The sequence below is a fragment of the Staurois parvus genome, unplaced genomic scaffold (assembly GCF_062004578.1).
Source record: "Staurois parvus isolate SC_StPar_1 unplaced genomic scaffold, SC_StPar_1.0 ptg000019l, whole genome shotgun sequence".
NCBI classification, from domain to species: Eukaryota; Metazoa; Chordata; class Amphibia; order Anura; family Ranidae; genus Staurois; species Staurois parvus.
The window spans coordinates 23,391,381-23,412,574 of record NW_028317815.1 but is presented as its reverse complement, the minus strand read 5'-3'; the positions used below and the strand labels follow the sequence as shown (position 1 = coordinate 23,412,574).

Genomic DNA, 21,194 nt, shown 5'->3' with positions numbered 1-21,194 from the left:
AAAACACACACAGCACATACAGTAACACAGCACACAGTTAACCCTTTGATCTCCCCAGATGTTACACCTGCCTACCCAGTGTCATTAGTACAGTGTCAGTGCTTTTTATTAGCACTGATCACTGTATTAGTGTCACTGGGAATGTCAGTGGCAGTTAGTCAGTTCCCACCCAGTGTCAAAATGCCCGCTGCAATCCCGCTATAAGTTGCTGATCGCCGCCATTACTAGTATGAAAAAAAAATTCCAGTATATATACCACCATTTGTAGACACTATAACTTTCACGTAAATCAATGTTTTATAGCAAAAAAGTCAAAAATATATTTTTTTTTCAAAATTGTCAGGTTTTTGTTTTTGTTGTTTATAGTGCAAAAAATAAAAAACACACAGGTGATCAAATACCAACATAAAAAGCTATATTTGTGGGGAAAAAAAAGGACATAAATTTAATTTATGTACAGCATTGCATGTCCAATGCAATTGTCAGTTAAAGTAACGCAGTGCCGTATAGCAAAAAAAGGCCTGGTCAGGAAGGGGGGTAAATCCACTGGAGGGCAAGTAGTTAAAGAAGCCTCAGGGAGCACAACAGCTGACAGGATCAACAAGTATTCATCAAACATTCACTTACGCAAGTACAAAAAGAAAACACTTGCACATCTACATTTATAAGGCAAAATATGAGCTATTTTACACAGATTTATTATTTGGGTTTACATACATTTTAAGTATAAATGTAAAAACAAGGTGATCCAATAGTGACTTATCTAACAACATAAATAAAGTTACAATACGTGATACAATTAAATAAAATATAGGCCACAAAAAAGTGTCCATAAAAAAATCGAGTAAAGTGTCTCTCTATTTAAGACTCCTCTTCTCCAAGAAAGCTCCAATAAACAGGTGAAAGTGATCAATGCAGCTTTACCATTTTAATCCCAAACAATGTGTCACCAATGAGGAAAAATCCACCACCTCCACCACTATATAAAAGGGCTTCTTACCAGACCAGTTGACCAGACCATTATGATTATTGCACATAAACCAGCTCTCAGGTACACAGCAATGATTCTGGTGTAATGTCTTCTGTATTCTGGGTTTGACTCAGGTGGCACATTGCTTGGCATTAAAGTGGTAAAGCTGCATTGATCACTTTCACCTGTTGCTTGGAGATTTATTGTAGAAGAGGAGTATTCAATAGAGAGACACTATACTCAGTTTTTTTATGGTCACTTTTTGTGGCATTTTATTATTTGATTGTGTCACGTATTGTAACACCTACCTTTATATGGACACTTTTTGTGGCATTTATCATTTTAGTATTTGATGATTTAATTGTATCACTTATAGAATCACATAATTTCTCATGTATTAGATATGCCATTTATTGATTTTAGTGTTAACTAACTTGTATCACAGGTATAGTGGCTGCTTATTTACATGAATGTATCCCTTAGTGCAGATTTACTCTTTGATTACTATCACAAGCATGTGCTTACAAAGAAGACTGAACAGTATTGTACCATTACATTTAAATTTTTTTGAGGTCTAGTGAGATTTTCCACCAAATATCTTTTAGATGGGGAAGAATTGGTAACTAGAGAATCTAGGCTCCAAAATTACAAGCTCAGATATTTAATAAGTGGGGACACCTAGTGCAACCAACATAAACATGAAAAGTAGATGCATTAGATAGCTAGGTTGGGTCCCCTGTCTATTTAAAATTGCAACTTTTCATGGTTGGCTGGAAGATGACATAAATTGCAAAGTCACTCATAAATCTAAGTACTGCCATGCATACCTAACTACGATGTGTTTTTGCTTTCTTTAAATTATTTCCCTAAAGGCCAGGGTTATCAGTGAACCCGGCACAGAACATGCATCATGGTTAGACAACTGCACCACTTACATAGACAATGGCAATATGAGCCATGTTTAATTACTATATAACCCCACTAAAATAAGAGCCTTCTAATCCTGCATACAGTTAGTTCATTTCTTAATATTATATATATATATGTATATATATATATATATATATATATATCTCTGATCATTTAAAAGAAAAAAAGTCATAATGTAGGTAATGCTACTTTTTTGACATGCTCAGTTTTAGGGATGAGTACAATTATTTCAGCAAATTATTACTGAGTTAGGAACTCTCAGTTTCTCTCTATGATTAGTTTGGGCAAAATTTGTTTGATATGTACTACTACTACTTTTTAATTTATAAGTTGTTGTTTTTTTGGTGTATTTATGGCAGTTTAGATTATTTAATTTAGCTTTCTTTGTAGTTGTGTTTTTCTTTTCTTTTTGTGCACTGCCAATTTTGTTTTTCTATTTCACTATTTTTTACTGTTTATGAAAAAAGTAATATGAAAAAATAATGAGGCTAATGTGTGGCTGTTTTTTGACACAAGAATAGTTCCTGAATAGATTAAAGGATCATTTAAAGCCAATTGCATCCTTACAGACACACTGTCAGCTTGTCCAAATATGAAGTACAACTTAAAAATTATATCCTTACAAATATGCATAAGGTCCTTTTTGTTCCACATTTGGTGTTCCTCCTTTTAAAATTGCATCTGGATTTGTAACTTGGAAAATCCAAAAATATCTATAGACGGAACTTCCAGGTACGACCCAGTTGTCATAAGCAATAGTTCCTTCCTCAATGACAGCTTCCTAATGAACAAAAAAATACAGAGATAGGATGTTTAAAAAATCAAGATAAATTGTAATTATTTATGTCAGGATAAATTACTTACAATAACAGTTCTCAACCTACAGATTTTGATGGTAGTTTATTAGAAACACACCACATCACTTTCGATGCTATTTATGTTACAAAGGAGCACCTGATATACAAATATATGAAAAAGTAAGTACACCCCATTGAATTTGTTGACTTTTTACACATACAGTTGTGCTCAAAAGTTTACATACTCTGGCAGAAATTTTAAAAATTTTGGCATTGATTTTGAAAATATGACTGATCATGCTAAAAAATACTCTTTTATTGAAGGATGATGATCATATGAAGCCATTTATTATCAAATAGTTGTTTGGCTCCTTTTTAAATCATAATAACAGAAATCATCCAAATGGCCCTGATCAAAAGTTTACATACCCTGGAATGTTTGGCCTTGCTACAGACACACAAGGTGACACACATGAGCTTGTTAGCTCTTACGTGGAAGCACTGACTAGGCTAGATACTGAGCCATGGGTATCAGAAAAGACCTTCCAAAAGTCCTGCGTAACAAGGTAATGGAACTTTATAAAGATGGAAAAGAACATAGAAAGATGTCCAAAGCCTTGAATATGCCAATCAGTACTGTTAAATCACCTATTAAGAAGTGGAAAGTTCGGGGATCTCTTAATACCAAGCCAAGGTCAGGTAGACCAAGAAAGATTGCAGCCATAACTGATAGAAAAATTGTTCGGGATACAAAGGGAAACCCATAGGTAATCACAAGAAAAACACAGGCTGCTCAACTTTTCTTTAGTAAATCAACCTCAATAAGTGCTTGCAGTTGTGGCACAACTGAGGACAGAGGCAGATAGTTGCTATCTGGTCACAAACTTGTAGAATTAAATCTATCCCTTTGGATGCAAACTTAAAGTGTTACTAAACCCACAATAGTATAATCAGTCTGTATATGTAGTAAAGCATGCTTGTTATACTCACTGTGGAACCTAAGAGGATAATCCTCTGCATGGTGTAAAAATTCAGTTTGATCCTGACTTCTCTGATCCTTCCCTTCTTCCAGTGTCCTCATCTTATCTCCTGATAAGACATGTCATGTGGAGAATCTCTGCACATGTTCAGTTTGGTGTGTATTGCTAGAGTATTTTTTTTTTCTTGGGAGAGTGCATGTGATCAGCACAGGGAAAATCAGCACTGTTCAGACAGAGGTCAGGGGTTCTGCATTCTCCTAGAGTAGAAAGAATACTCATTCTACAAGGTTTAACCAGTGCTCTGCTGGACACTAATATAAGTCACAAGACTGCTCTAACTGCTGATGAGAAAAGGTATTTAGCAGTTTATATTTACCAATAAAAAATAGCATTTCCATGTTCTGTGTACTGTGGGAGAACAGATATAGTGAATGCAGGGTCCTGGGTTTAGTAACACTTTAAACCATAATTAACACATATCTGCTTTAATCACTATGACCCAGTACAATAGAGTTCTGCAAAAACATTATACTCCTTATACAGTTAAAGATTCAAATATCCATCTTTGCATTTGTTACAGATGATTTTTATTTAGCACTGCCGTAGTTTGCAAGTAACATCAAGTAAGAGCACTAAAGCTGTCAAAGTCAGTTTGAAGGAAGTAAGTACTGCATCAGGGACGGACTGACCATTTGGAAACTCGGGCACTGCCCGAGGGCTCGTGATCCCCTATTGCCCGGGGGCCCCATGAGTTGTCAGTCCACCCCTGTACTGCATCCCCATAACTGCCAGTGAAAAAAAATAGACCGTTCACTTTAAAAGAGAAATTGCACTTTTCAAGGGAATTATACCCAGAGTGAATGAGCTGAGTCCTACTAACCGCTAAAACCAATGGTCACTATTCCGTACTTTTACTTTTAGACCTCTCTGCTGCCTTTGACACAGTTGACCACTCCCTCCTCCTCAAAAAGCTCTATTTACTTGTTCTCCATGACTGTACTCTCCGTTGGTTCGAATCTTACCTATCTCACCACACCTTCAGGGTCTCTTACAACTCTACTTCCTCCTCTCCTACTCCTCTTACCGTTGGGGTCCCCCAAGGTTCTGTCCTTGTACCTCTCCTAATCCCGATCTACGCTTCTTCCTTGGGTCAGCTGATAGCTTCCCATGGTTTCCAATACCATTTCTATGCTGATGACACACAAATCTATCTCTCTACTCCTCAGCTCATCCCATCAGTTTTCTCACGTATCACCGATTTACTAACAGTCATATCAGACTGGATGTCACATCTCTTCCTAAAACTCAATCTATCCAAAACTGAGCTCATAATATTTCCTCCCCCACGTGCCTCTTCTCCTGATTTCTCGGTCAGTAACAATAGCACCATTATCAACCCATCCCTGCATGCCAGTATGCTAGGGGTAACCCTGGATTCCGAACTATCCTTTCAGGCTCACATCCAATCTCTGTCCAAATCATGCCGCCTCAACCTCCGCAACATCTCCAGAATACGCCCCCTTTTAACCAATATTACCACAAAGCTCCTAATTCACTCCCTGGTTATCTCTCACCTCGACTACTGCAACTCCCTCCTCATTGGCTTACCTTTACATAGGTTTTCCCCCCTCCAGTCCATCATGAATACTGCTGCCAGGCTCATCCACCTTACCAACCATTCAGTGTCTGCTACCCCTCTCTGCCAATCCCTCCACTGGCTTCCACTCGCCCAACGAATAAAATTCAAAATACTAACAATAACTTACAAAGCCATCCACAACTCTGCCCCCAGCTACACCACCAATCTGGTCTCAAAATATCAACAAAACCACTCTCTTTGATCCTCCCAAGACCTTCTGCTATCTAGTTCCCCTGTCACCTCCTCCCATGCTCACCTCCAGGACTTCTCCCGACCTTCTCTAATCCTATGGAACTCCCTTCCCAATCTGTCTGGCTATCTCCTAATCTATCCACCTTTAGACAATCCCTGAAAACCTCTCTCTTTAAAGAAGCCTATCCTGCTTCTACCTAGTAAACTGCCTTTTATTTCCTCCATCAGCTCATCCTCCCACAGCTATTACCTTTTGTATCACTCAACCCTTCCTCCTAGATTGTAAGTTCTAACGAGCAGGGCCCTCTGTATCCTCTTGTATTGTAACTGTAATGTCTACCTTCATTTTGTAAAGCGCTGCACAAACTGTTGGCACTATATGAATCCTTTATAATAATAATAATATACTTCCAACATCCAATCATATGCAAGCAAAATAAACTAGAAATCCTCCTGCGCTGATATGGAAATGAGCCCTGATCACTAGCAGCCAACACCAAATAGTGATAACCAATCAATAGATAAATATAAAAATAAATAGTGCAGCGCTATATATAAGCATAACATCTCAAGGCATTTTGCCACGAAAAACAATAAGGACCCCAGTAATATGAAATTCTGGGGTATAGAAAAATAGGTATTGGAGAGGCAGCAACAAAAGTAGATCTCTCAGTCAAGCCGAATCAAGGTGGATTTATTATATGAGAACGATGGTCCCTAGAGGGTTGAACGTTGAGTTTGACCTCAACTGTTTTATCAGTGATTTTTAATAATTTAATAATTATGAGGTGAATAAAGACTGTTGGCTGTTTATTTATCATGATTATTATATATATATATTTATTTATTTATGCATTTTTATGGATTTATTTTTATTGTCATTAATTTTATATATCTCAGTTTGCGATCTATGTAAGTGTGTGGGTAACATATACATACATGTAGTATTAGGGTATTTTTTAGTATTTTTTTGGTATTTTTTATCTTTATGGGTATTTTTATTTTTTAATTTTTATATTTTTTATGTGTATGTGTATACATTTGCCGTATAGACTTTGTATATACAAATAGTTCAGTCCCCTTTTATAAAATATTTTAATTATTTCTAGTATGCACCTACCATGATAAAAGTCACATTTCTATACTATTTTTATTAATATATCCAATATGTATTTTAATATATCTGATTGGAAGGCTTAATGGGGCTGAGAGCTGGATTTATAGGTTTTTCCTGGGTATAGAAGCCAGTGTAGTATGTATCTCTAGGCTTCTACAAAATGGCTGCGGTTAACCAATAGAATAAGAGGTGTGTCATACACCTATTCCACTATAAAAGTAGCAGCTGCGTCTCCATGGCGATACCCTGAGGAAGTCACGAGACCACGCGCCGTAACGCGTAGGTACGCCGATACGCAGCTTCTGGTTGAGGACGCTATCGTTACACACCCAGTACACCCAGGAAGTACCACATGGATGCAGCTTACCCACATACAGCAGGAGGAAGGGACTGCATTTACATAGTACCTTTATAAAGGGCACAGGAGGAGGCATTGAAGGAGGAACAGGAGACCATAAGTGATCCTTGCCAAAGGAGAGTTACTAGCCGGTGATCTGAAGGATCCAGAGTGATCCTGAATGCTTATTTGGCCCTTTGAGGTTGCATTAAGGAGGTGAGGAGGCACTGCAGCTGGAGTGGATAAAGAGTGTGCTGGCACTTGCACGAATTTACCACTTTATACACATTGCATGTTTTTATAAACACTTATCATTTGTGATTCATGGACTAAAAAGTGTTTGATTTCAAAAGTTTTTTGAGAAGGAATAAGGACACTAACATGAGTTCATATTTATTTTATATTTAGTGTGTGTATCACTATTGCAGATCACCAAGGTGACCCTTTCACTAGGGTTGGTCACTTTTATTTGTGTTATCACTTTTTGTCACAAGTCACTATATTGAGTATATGTGCAAGCAAAAATGCTTCCTTTTTTATTTTCCTTGCACGTGATTGGGTATTTTTTGCTAGGTGAATCTGCATTACATTCTCTATGCTCTGGGGAAAATGTCATTGCATAGTGCATCTTCCCTTGCTAATTGAACAGTTTATTTCCCTTTTTTCAATCAACCCCACTTTGTTGATTTTTTTTTTCCTTCAATGTCTGCCCCAGTCTATTCATATGTGCAGTAGGTGTAATCCTTGCTAACGTATTGTTAGCTGCAATCTGCTTTGTGCTTGACCATTGTCAAACAATTTTATGTAAACCACACCATATGCATTTAATTTTTTATTTAATAACGTATTGTTAGCTTCAATCTGCTTTGTGCTTGACCATTGTCAACCAATTTTATGCAAACCACACCATATGCATTTAATTTTTTATTTAATAAAGTAAAGAAACAGCAGGGCACATCACTTGAAGGAATAAACAACGTTAAAGTTTAAACTGAGCTGGATTTCTAGATCTCCATTTTCATTGCTGTTAGTGTGATTACTTTTACTACTACTACTTTTGTTGCTATTACTGCTGCTTCTACTGTTGTTACCTCTGCTGTTACTATTATGGCTACGCCAAGTTAGTGGTAATTATTTTCTATTTAATAGAAGACTAAATAGAACCTATTAGTTAGTGAGTCTGTTGAATGTTAAATAACTCACGTGAAAATCATAAATTAAATATCCAATTAACAATGAAATAAAGCCTAGATTTTTAGGGGCTGGGGGTATATTGTCATTTATTTAAAGCGGTATTAAACCCAAAATATACCAAAAATGTAATATATAGCTTACCAATCATTAGATGTGGTGGCTGTACCAGTTTTCTATTCTTTGGGTTTTTCCCTCTGTTTGCGCATGGTGATCTGACCAGTAACACCCCTCTGGTATAAGTGAGATACAGCTTTGGAGGAATAAGTACCAGGGCCATCTTAATAGCATCATTGACCCCTGGGCAATGTAATGCACTAGGGCCCTTACCAGCCTTCCCCAATTTTTGTACCTACTCTCAAGAATCAAAGTATAAATAGTTGATATAATTAACCATACACTATATTTATTAGTACTTTTAATAAAACCCAATTTTAAACAATAAGAAAATGTGCCATAAATCAAAGACCAATCAACACAAAGGGCACAGTACAAGGGGGAGGCAGAAGGGCACAGTATGGGGGATCAGAAGGACACAATACTTGGATCAGGGGGGCACAGTACAGGTTTCCGGAATGCTGCCCAGAACTATCCTGGGACAGCTTAGTTAAAAGCTTGACTATCCTGGCAAGTCCAGGACAATTGGCAAGTATGATATAATGCAAAATCATCATGGGGCCCCTGGGCTCCATGCATTAAGATAGCCCTTAGGCACAGGTACAGGAGGCAGACAGCAGCATTGTCAGTCTGGGGGGGAGGGGAGTGTTAAATGTACCAGCAGATTAAAATACAATAAAAAATGTAAGCCAAACTTCAGCTCACATTTTATAATTAGTTACAGCATACCATTTTTTTCCTTTTGGGATAAAGGTTGTACATGAGTAAATAAAGGCTGATCATTTTAATCACCCCTGCCATTGTTAAATAGTCTGTCTCATCCATGTAAACTGATACATTCTGCTGGAGAGATTGTTTTTCTGATAAATACCAGACTTGCTGACTGGATCACCAGATGAAATAGAAGAAAGACTAAAACTAATATGGCCATTGTATCGTAATTAATAATTGGTAAGCTGCGTTTGGCTTTAATACCACTTTAAATGCACTCTTTAATGGCACTATTTAAAGTATAATACTGTATCACAGCCTTACATTGCATTAACTGTTAAAGTTGCAAATATTTACCGAGATTTCTCCTACTCAATTCCTGAAAGCATGACAGTCCTCATTGTATTAAGTAGTAAGTACACATCATTTACAAGATTCCAGATTCTTTGTAAATACTTTAAATGATCATAGCATACAGTAAATGATTATTTAAAATTCAGACAGATTACATTGTAAACCCTGGATACAGCCAAGTTGAAACAAATAGTTGTCAGAGGTTCTGCCTATTTGCAGGTACCAGTTAGCAGCAGGCTGCTGATGTTTAAATCATGTAGCATGTTTTCTATATCACCAAGTAATGGAATAGGAAGAAAAAATGGGCATACTGTACCTTGTCTATTGTATTGCTAATGATCAAATCTCCCACAGGAAACAAGACTCCTCCAAGGATAGTCAACACTCCTCCAACCACAGATCCCGCTACTAACCAGCAAAATTTATTGCACATGTTTGTTGTTAAAGGGAATCCAAAGAAGGTTGTGAGACAGATTGAAAAGCATCAGTCCTTTATATAGGTCATTTTTGAACCATGATAGATAACTCTCCCATTACCAGTAACTACAGTGATAAAGAAAATCAAGTCTGTCATTATGGACCAAAGTTCAAGAAACCACAAGGCTATGATAAGATAATAGGTTTTGCAAACACTATAGTTTACTTTGTTACATCGAATTTTAAAGATACAGTATATGTTGTACATTCATAGAATTGGTGGTTATGAATACAATTATGTATTTTCTGGGTAAAATATCACCATGCAGAAAATCCCAGCACAGCTTTACATAAAACATTTTTGTGCCTGGGTGTTTGGGGGAGGGATGACATGCGGTCTAAAGTTAGACATGTACTGTATGTTACAATATGATTGTACTCTCCATTAGATCCCCATACTCTCCATTAGATCAATCAACAGTTTTATTTTACTGAAGGGTGGGAAAAATATTGAACTGATTATTAAAGTGGTTATAAACCCTCACCTATACCTAGTCACTTGACTAGCCTCAGGTGATACAAAGAGATGAAACAAATCCTCCTACATAAGTTGTACCTGTTTATTTGTGGCCATTTGTCATGTACACCTTTGCAAAACTCAGAGACAAAAAGGATTTTTCACAGACTCACAAAGTAGAGGATGGAGAGATGCAGTTACATACTATACAGGAGTTCTGAGAGCTGATTGGAAGGAAGGAACACCCCTCACCCCCCTTTTCACACAGCACACAAGAACTGAGCTGAGGCAGTCAATCACAGGCTGTGTGCTGGAGCTCCCTCCTCTGTCACCTTTTTAGTTCTGGGTGTCAGGAAAACTTATCAGAAGCCACTCATGCTGATAACAGAAGAATGAGACAGCAGAGAGCAAATGATAGTTAGTGCTTTGGAGAGAGGCAAGTAAACACTGTAGAAATATGTGCTTTGTTCAGATTTTATATGTGAGGCTACAACCACTTTAGTTAAGTTGAATCACTGCTTAAAAATTGATAATGCCAGTGATTAATAGTGATTTGTAGCTAGTGATTTAACCACTAGAGTCACTGGAGGTTTGCTACAGCACTGGGTTGTGGTCTGTTACAAATCCCTTTCCTTCAGTGATTTGTACTTAAGCCTAGCAATAGCTGCAACATTTCGTAGAAAAGCACTAAAGTGGTTGTAAAGGCTCAAGGTTTTTACCTTCATGCATTCTATGCATGAAGGTAAAAAACTTTCTGTGTGCAGCAGCACCCCCGGCCCCCCTAATACTTACCTGCACCCCATCTCGATCCAGCAATGTGCATGCGAGCCCTGGCTCTCCTGGTTCTTTCCCTCCTCATTAGCTGAGACAGCAGCAGTAGCCATTGACTCCTGCTACTGTCAATCGCAGCCAGTGAGCCAATGAGGAGAGAGGCCGAGCCAACACAGAGCAGTGGATTTGGAGTGAGCCTGCTCAGGTTCCCCATAGCAAGCTGCTTGCTACTGGTGGCACTAGGCCAGGAGCACCTGGAGGGGACCCAAGAAGAGGAGGATTGGGACTGCTCTGTGAAAAACCATTGCACAGAGCAGGTAAGTATACCAGGTTTTTTTGTTTGTTTTGTTTTTTTTTTAAACAAACCTTTAATATCGCTTTAAGAAGGAATGTTGCTAGTGTCTTTGCTGCCAAGCCAAAATGTTGATGAATCTAAAAAGCTGAGGGATAGGGCAACAAAGTCACTGTTGGTGGCCCCACAGAAATCACTTTGAGTTTCTTATTGACAAATCACTGTAACAAAATTGTGGGGCCAGTTGCTACAATCACCTGTGTCATCAGCTGAAAGAATACCGCATAATTAAATTGTAAAGTATATAGTCAGCTTAGGGTTTTCTTTCATTTTCTCTCTTTCTGCACCATTTCTGTTCTTGGAAACATACTTATGAAAAAGGTTATGAATGATCATTATTCAATTAGGAGGGAAAATCTGACAAGTTGAGTGTCAGGTGGAAGTGATCCGTTAGCTGTACAGCCATGGGATCACTTACACATTCGTCCCCCCCACAAGCGACACCTCACCATGCTTCACAGGCTCTAATTTCCCACGTGCAGGCTGACAAATCCTTGGCCCGTCCACTAGGTAGAGGGAAGGTAGACTAGGGAATGTCTGTTTATTAATCTCCCCTACCTAGCAAGATCCCAGAAGTAACATGTTTTACATCGCTTCTGGGATTGTCTGTTGCTTTTCCCGCCTGGATTACAATGGAGGACAGGTATGACATCAGGGGCCAGCTTCCATCACTGAATGGATAAACAAATACAGTGGGGATCGAAAGTTTGGGCATCCCAGCTAAAAATTTGTATTAATGTGCATAAAGAAGCCAAGGAAAGATGGAAAAATCTCCAAAAGGCATCAAATTACAGATTAGACATTCTTATAATATGTCAACAAAACTTAGATTTTATTTCCATCATTTACACTTTCAAAATAACAGAAAACAAAAAAATGGCGTCTGCAAAAGTTTGGGCACCCTGCAGAATTTATAGCATGCACTGCCCCCTTTGCAAAGCTGAGACCTGCCAGTGTCATGGATTGTTCTCAATCATTGTCTGGGAAGACCAGGTCATGTCACTCTCAAAGGTTTTAAATGCCCAGACTCATCTGACCTTGCCCCAACAATCAGCACCATGGGTTCTACTAAGCAGTTGTCTAGAAATCTGAAACTGAAAATAGTTGACGCTCACAAAGCTGGAGAAGGCTATAAGAAGATAGCAAAGCGTTTTCAGATGTCAATATCCTCTGTTCGGAATGTAATTAAGAAATGGCAGTCATCAGGAACAGTGGAAGTTAAAGCAACATCTGGAAGACCAAGAAAAATATCAGACAGAACAGCTCGCAGGATTGTGAGAAAAACAAGTCAAAACCCACGTTTGACTGCACAATCCCTCCAGAAAGATCTGGCAGACACTGGAGTTGTGGTACACTATTCCACTATAAAGAGATACTTGTACAAATATGGTCTTCATGGAAGAGTCATCAGAAGAAAACCTCTTCTATGTCCTCACCACAAAAATCATCGTTTGAACATATGAACATATAGACAAGCCTGATGCATTTTGGAAACAAGTTCTGTGGACCGATGAGGTTAAAATTGAACTTTTTGGCTGGAATGAGTAAAGGTACGTTTGGAGAAGAAGGGGCACAGAATTTAATGAAAAGAACCGCTGCCCAACTGTTAAGCATGGGGTTGGATCAATCATGCTTTGGGGTTGTGTTGCAGCCAGTGGCACAGGGAACATCTCATGAGTAGAAGGAAAAATGGATTCAATAAAATTTCAGCAAATTTTGGATGGTAACTTGATGCCATCTGTGAAAAAGCTGAAGTTAAAGAGAGGATGGCTTCTACAAATGGATAATGATCCTAAGCACACCTCGAAATCCACGGGGGATTACATCAAGAGGCATAAACTGAAGCTTTTGCCATGGCCTTCACAATCTCCTGACCTCAACATAATTGAAAATCTATGGATGGACCTTAAAAGAGCAGTGCGTGACAGACAGCCCAGAAATCTCAAAGAACTGGAAGACTTTTGTAAGGAAGAATGGGCAAAGATACCTCAAACAAGAATTGAAAGACTCTTGGTTGGCTACAAAAAGCATTTACAAGCTGTGATACTTGCCAAAGGGGGCAGTACAAGATATTAACTCTGCAGGGCGCCCAAACTTTTGCAGATGCCATTTTTTGTTTTCTGTTATTTTGAAAGTGTAAATGATGGAAATAAAATCTAAGTTTTGTTGACATATTATAAGAATGTCTAATCTGTAATTTGATGCCTTTTGGAGATTTTTCCATCTTTCCTTGGCTTCTTTATGCACATTAATACAAATTTTTAGCTGGGGTGCCCAAACTTTCGATCCCCACTGTATCATCTGTTAAGGATACTTCTTATGTGATCACAAAAGTGGATGGAAGGGAGGTCTCTCCTTATACCCTCTTGGTGAGTCTTGATGTAAAATGGGGGTCGGCAAGCCATTGATCGCGATTGACCAGTTGAACGCCGGGAGCCAACAGGTGGATCATGACCACAGCTCTGCTTTCCTCCAGCCTCCACTGCTCTTAAGTCTCTGCAGAGCAGAGAACGGAAGGCAGCATAGTGCTGGGTGGAGGGCTGGGGCATGGGCTGGGGCATGGGTGGGAGCTGAGTCAGTGATTGGCTGCTAGCAATCAATCACCAACTATTATTATGAAATCTGGCAGCTCCTGCCTTCCACTCAGCACTATGCTGTCTGCTGATCGCTGCTCTGCTGTACACACACTGGTAGGTAGGAGAGTACCTACTACAGCACTATGTGTATGGGGGGGTGATGTAAAGGGGGTAGAGGACACTGTTTTGGGGGGTACAGGACACTACTGTGGGGAGAAAGGCAGAGGACACTACAGTGGGGTCAATGTGAAGGGACAGAGGACACTATTTTGGGGGGGATACATGACACTACTTTGGGGAAAGGGAGGCAGAGGACACTACAGTGGGGTGTGATGTGAAGGGGCAGGGGACACTGTTTTGGGGGGGTACAGGACACTACTGTGGAGGGAGGGAGGCAGAGGAAAATGGGGGGAGAGATGTGAAGAGGCAGAGGACACAGCATTGGAGAGCACAGGAGACTACTGTGGGTGGAAAGGGCAGAGGACACTACAGTGGGGGGAGTGATTTAAAGGGGACAGAGGACACTGTTTTGGAGGGTAGAGGATACTACTGTGGGGGAGGGGGCAGATGACAATACAGTGGGGGAGCATTGTATCGGGCCGGTCCTGGTACCGTGTGATCACTGTGATTAATCACAGATATTACAATAGTACACACTGTGATTGAATGGATATCACTGCACTGTTCTGGTCACAGTGTGTAAAAAAAAATTGTAAAAAAAGAAAAACATTTAAAAAAAATTTTTTTTTGTTATTTTTAAATACTGTCACCAGTCAGTAGCCCTTAAATCTGAAAATTGGCCTGGTGAGGAAGAAGGTAAAAGTGGGTAAATAGCAGAAACTGTTTGGCTAGCTATGGTAGTCGCAGTTTTATCACTTCATATGACATATTTCGATATTCTATTCTACAACAAAGATTATATTTATAATTTTCCATGTTTGTGTATATATATATATATATATATACAGTATATATATATATATATATATATATATATATATCCTTTTTAACTGATGTAAATTGGTGAATTAAAAGCTTTACTCATTTAGACCAGGGGTCTCCAAAGTACTGCCCACAGGCCACATTCGGCACGCTAGGACGTTTTTTCCAGTCTGCAGCCTGTGTTCTCAGACTCACTGCAGAGACTTGTGTCTGCTGAAGCTTTGTTGGGTTGCCAGACTTCCGCTGCTTAGTCCCCTCCCCCTGCAGTAAGCAGAGCAGGAACTGCAAGCTGACAAAGCCTGCCCCTCCCGGCGCTGTACTCTGCTACTGGTTGCTAGGACCGCCAGGCTACTTCATTGGAGACCCTCTGCACCTTCAGACTCCCGCCCGCTGTTAACATAAGTGACTTTTATACAGTGTGCCTCTGTAACAGCAGGACCAGAGCTGGTAGGTGCAGCAGATCTGCACTTATGCTAGTGGCAGCTGGTTACTAGTTCTTTCAGAGGCACACTGTTTTTCTGATGGGAATGCAAATGTGCGTGGAGGGGGCTCTGAGGGTGACGCAAATATGTGTGAGGGTCGCTGTGATGGAGACACAAATGTGCATAGATGGGCTCTGAGGGGGACACAAAAAGTTTGGGGGGGCATTGAAAGGACAAAAATTTGCATGGGGACTCTAAGGGGAACATAACTGTGTGTGAGGGGGGCTGTAATGCAGACACAACTATACATAGGGGGGTGTGAGGGGGCACAAATAAGTAGAGGGGCTCTGAAGGGACACAAATGTGCATGGGGGGCTCTGAAGGGAAACAAATGTGTGTGGGGGGGCTCTGAAGGGACACAAATGTGCGTGGGGGGGGGCTCGGAAGGGACACAAATGTACATGGGAGGCTCTGAAGGGACACAAATGTGCATGGGGGACTCTAAAGGGACACAAATGTGTGAGGAGGTCTATGAAGGGGACACAAATAAGCAGGGAAACGCTAATGGGGATGCAAATATGTAGGGGCTCTGATTGGGACACAGATGTATGGGGAAACTCTAACAGGAACAAAGATGTAAGGCCCCATGCATACTGAAAGTTTAGACCCAGTGCATAAGGCTCCGGTATTTAGGTGTGGGTGGAGGATACAGAAGCACCATCCAGCACCTCTGCCAGCTGCCTGTCAAATTCTATTCTATTCTGCTGCAGATTCATTTATAAATAACTGATTTTTTTATGGCCCACAAATTTTTGTAAATATACAATGTGGCCTTCGAAGTGAAAAGTTTGGAGCCCTGATTTAGACTTTGGAAAAAGGAATAAAAAAATATAAGTACAATTTTTAATAATTTTGTAAACTCTTGCTTAAAGGATAAGTTCACCTTTCGTAACATGTTACATATTACATCAATATTCAGGGTGTAACATATTATGAATGGACCAGCCCCCACACTCCCCAATCCCCATTGTGATGGGGGATCTTCTCCTTCCTGCTAGCTGTCACAATTTGAAAACACGTGACTGTACAGGACTCCGCCCGGCCACGTCACTCATTCACAGAATTCTGTAAATGAGAACACTACAAGTTCCGACAGCCCTTGCAGCTTTCAGCTTGTAGTTCTCAGTGAACTACCATGGCGCTGTGGAGCACTTTGGTAGTTTATTGAGCCTTCCTGTCAGTAAGTGTCTGTTTTCTCATATGAGATATACAGGCACACAGATACACTGACAGGTCTGCAGAAGACCTGCATGGCACCAGCGATCTGCTAATCGCTGGTGCAATGCATTAGAGCACGGGTGCCAAACTGGCGGCCCTCCAGTTGTTGCTAAACTAATCCCATGAGGCATTGCAAGATTGAAAGTTTCAAGTATGACTCCCAAAGGCAGAGGCATGATGGGACTTGTAGTTTTGAAACAGCTGGAGGGCCACCCGTTTGACTCCCCTGCTTTAGAGGCTCCAGAATCAAAAAATAATAAATGCACATTTTTTTACCTTAAAGAAAATGTGCATTTATTATTTTTTGTTAAAAGGTGAACTTATTGTTTAAGCATTTCCTGACCACTTATGCTTACCTGGCCAATAGCAGAATGACGGCAGAGCGGGACTCTCATAGATCCAGGTGGGCATCATATGATATCCTTCCCAGATCACGCCTCGAGTGTTCCCGAGGGGTGTGCAATGGCGAGATCTGTCACCGGCTGTGTACCTCAAGCACAGCTAATGACAGATCTGTGTATCAGCTCATTGCCAGTACCATGTGACCTACTGTGACCAATCATAGCAGGCCACATGACAATTGTAGACAATGGATGGCTTCCTTTCATGCCATCCATTGTATACAATTGTGTCACTAGCTCTGATTAGTCACAGTGATCACATGTACAGACTGGGCCAATCACAGTCCATCAGTGTCATGTGATTAGCTGTTGCCAATCACAGCTAATCACAAAAAAACCTTGAATGACTCAATTTCATTCAGTTGAATGCTTGCTTATAGCAAAAAAATTCTTTGATATAAGCAATCATAATATGTAGAAAAAAAAAAATATATATATATATATACCAATCACTTCCCCAGAGAAGTACAATGTTACTATGGTACAGTGTATTATGAAAAGAAAATCTTATGAAAAGCAAAAAAAAGTAATAAAAAAAATTGAAAAAGGTTTTTTTTTCCGTCCTGTTATCAGTCAACATCCCAGATCACCACCACACCAGTTATATGATAATGCTGTACTGTACTGGTGACAGTATGTAAAAAAGAAAAAAAAATTGTGAACATTTTTTTTTAAATTTCTTCAATTTCCAAAAAATTATTACAACTTCAAAAAAACTTGCCACGCCTCTTACTAATAACCTTGGACTGTCTACTTTGCAAAAATGGGTCATTTGGTGGATATCTGTACTGTCCGGACATTTTTGGTCCACAAGAAATTATATTGGCTGTCAGTACTTCAGGGATGATCCCATAGTTTGTTTACAGACTAAATAATAAATGCTGATTTGGGTCACCAAAGAAATGTATCAGAATACATATTGGCCTAAATTTATGAAGAACAATTATTTATTTGCAATCACCAGTGGTGATTAAATACCACCAAAAGAAAGCTCTAGTTGTGTGAACAAAATGATAAAAAATTTAGTTTGGGTACAGCGTTGCATGACCGTGCAATTGTTATTAAGGTGTGAGAGCACTGAAAGCTGAAAATTGACATGAGCAGGAAGGGGTAAAGTGGTTAACTTGTATCTTCTATACTGATTGTTGCTCAGTACATTTACTGATAGACTATACTGTACAATGTAATAGTGACATCTAGTGGCTATATGTTAGTATTCCACAATGTTTACTTAGGGCTACAGTCAGTGATACACAAATAAAGTGTCAAAGTGCTACTTTCACCAGTAACAGAGGTGGGAAGTTTTGTCTGCAATAACATAATATAATTAATAATATTTTCACATACATACTATCATTGCCTTAAATGTTTCTCTTGAAATTACTTACGCTGCTCAAAAGAATTAAAGGAACACTTTGAAAACACATCAGATCTCAATGGGGAAAAATATCATGCTGAATATCTATACTGATATGGACTGGGTAATGTATTAGGAATGTAAGGATGCCCTGTCGTTTGATAGAAATGAAAATTATCAACCTACTGAGGACTGAATTCAAAGACACCCGAAAATCAAAGTGAAAAAATAATGCAGCAGGCTAGTCCATTTTGCAGAAATTTCATTGCAGCAACTCAAAAAACGGTACTCAGTAGTTTGTATGGCCCCCATATGCCTGTATGCATGCCTGACAATGTTTAGGGCATACTCCTAATGAGACGACGGAAGGGGTATTTCCTCCCAGATCTGGACCAGGGCATCACTGAGCTCCTGGACAGTCTGAGGTGCAAAAAAATGATATCTCAGAGATGTTCTATTGAATTTAGGTCAGGCGAGCATGGGGGCCATTCCATGGTATCAATTCCTTCATCCTCCAGGAACTGCCTGCATACTCTTGCCACCTGAGGCCGAGCATTGTCATGCACCACGAGGAACCCAGGACCCACTGCACCAGTGAAGGGTCTTACAATAGGTCCAAGGATTTCATCCTGATACCTAATGGCAGTCAGGGTGCCATTGTCTAGCATGTAGAGGTCTGTGCGTTCCTCCATGGATATGCTTCCCCAGACCACCACTGACCCACCACCAAAACGGTTATGCTGAACGATGTTACAGGTAGCATATTGTTTTCCACGGCTTCTCCAGACCCTGTCACGTACGTCACATGTGCTCAGGGTGAACCTCATCTGTGAAGAGCAAAGGGCGCCAGTGGTGGACCTGCCAATTCTGGTGTTCAGTGGCAAATGCCAATCGAGCTCTATGGTGTCGGGCAGTGAGCACAGGGCCCTCTAGAGGATGTTGGCCCTCAGACCACCCTCCTGAAGTATTTTTCTGATTGTTTGGTCAGAGGCATTCACACCAGTGGCCTGCTGGAGGTCATTTTGTAGGGCTCTGGCAGTGCTCATCCTGTTCCTCCTTGCACAAAGGAGCAGATCCTGCTGATGGGTTAAGGACCTTTTATGACCCTGTCCAGCTCTCCTACAGTAAATGCCTGTCTCCTGGAATCTCCTCCATCCTCTGGAGACTGTGCTGGGAGACACAGCAAACCTTCTGCCAATAGCATGCATTGATATGCCATACTGCAGGAGTTGGACTGCCTGTGAAACCTCTGTAGGGTCCAGGTATCACCTCATGCTACCAGTAGTCACACTGACCCTAGCCAAATGCAAAATGAGTGAAAAATAGTCAGAAAAGATGAGTAGTCCTCCACCTGTAAAACCATTCCTGTTTTGGGGGGTCATCTAATTTTTGCCCATCTAGTGCACCTGTTGTTAATTTTAATAGCACCAAAGCAGCTGAAACTGATTAACAACCCCCTGTGCTACTTAACTGACCAGATCGATACCCAGGAGTTTAATTGACTTGATGCTATACTCTGATTAAAAAGTGTTCCTTTAATTTTTTTGAGCAGTGTATTCATAAACATTTTCAGCATTAAAAAAAAGTAAAATAACAAGTTCATCTTAATTTGCATTAAACAATACTTCTGTAATTTTACAGGAGCATTACTGTGCTGTTACATAATTTGTTTAGTGTAATGTTTTATTAACTACTGTACATTAACTTACATGTTGTTTTCTGAACGCTATTGCTTACCCACTACCTACTACTGTGGGTGAGCTCATCTCAAGTACCCCTTAAAATGATTTTTCAGATGTTACAATCAAAACATATTAGGAAATAAAAAGTCAGTCTTCAAATACACCTGATGTTACAATTAAAGCATATAGCATATAATCAAAAGCATATATAAACATACATAGACAAAAATCTTCTGTGTCTTGATTATTCAAAACCTCCAAGGAAATTGTGAACACACCAGAATGATTTATACATGAAGAAAGTCCATTCTGTATAACAGACATTACTTAATGGTGGACTGCATCTGGACCCATGGTCATGCAATTTAGGAATTTAGAAATGTTCTGCCTCCCACTCTCCACTCTGTCTAAGGTAGGAGAGTGAAGGGGGGCAAAGGAGCAGAGGACACTACTAAAGGGGAGGCAGTGCTTTGTAATGTAAAGGGGAGGCAGTGCTGGGGGGGGGGGGGTAAAATGTGAAGAGGGTCAGTGCTGTGGGAGGAGGGTGAAGTAAAGGAAGAGGTGCTGGGGAGGTAATGTAAAGGGGAGGCAGCGCTGTGGGGGGGAAGGGGGGGTGAAGGGGGCAGTGCTGTTGGTTGGTGGAGTTGATGTAAGGAGGGCAGAGCACACTACTGTGGGAGGGGTGTATTTGTGATGTGAGAGGGGGCAGTGCTGTAGGGGGAGATGTAAAGGGAAGGCAGGGTTGTGGTGGGGTGTAAAGGGGGATTGTTGTGGGGGGTGTGAAGGGGGCATCGTTCTGCTGGGGGGGGGGTCAAGTGAAGGGGCAGAGGACAGTACTGTAGGGTGGTGGCGATGATTTGAAAGGGGGTTGAGGACTGCTGTGAATAAAGGAAATACGCGATGTGAAGGGGGTTAGTAGACTATTGTAAAGAGGGTAGGGGTGATGTGCAGGGGGCCTGCAAACACTACTGTGAAGGGGAAATGGATGTGTCTGGGGGGGACTGAGAACAATGATGTAAGGGATTATGATATAGGAGGAGAGGGCTGAAAAAACATGCAGTTCGGACCTTGGCTGGAAGAATATTTTACTGGTCAGTCCTCCGTGAATTTTAATTCAATACCCCTGCTGTATAAGATCTTCACA

General features: G+C 40.2%; 1 protein-coding gene across 2 annotated transcripts in view; it reads right to left on the bottom strand.

The window, feature by feature from the left end:
• CD36 (CD36 molecule (CD36 blood group)) overlaps positions 1 to 9,786 on the bottom strand; it is a 66,423-nt gene extending 56,637 nt beyond the window's left edge. For both annotated transcript variants that reach the window (XM_089685836.1, XM_089685844.1), the window contains exons 1-2: positions 9,652 to 9,786; positions 2,524 to 2,681 (exon numbers count right to left, since the gene is read on the bottom strand). In XM_089685836.1, coding sequence (XP_089541962.1) covers positions 2,524 to 2,681; positions 9,652 to 9,768 — 275 coding nt within the window. In that variant the 5' untranslated portion in view covers positions 9,769 to 9,786. The remainder of the gene's footprint in view (positions 1 to 2,523; positions 2,682 to 9,651) is intronic.
• Positions 9,787 to 21,194: the final 11,408 nt, after the last annotated feature.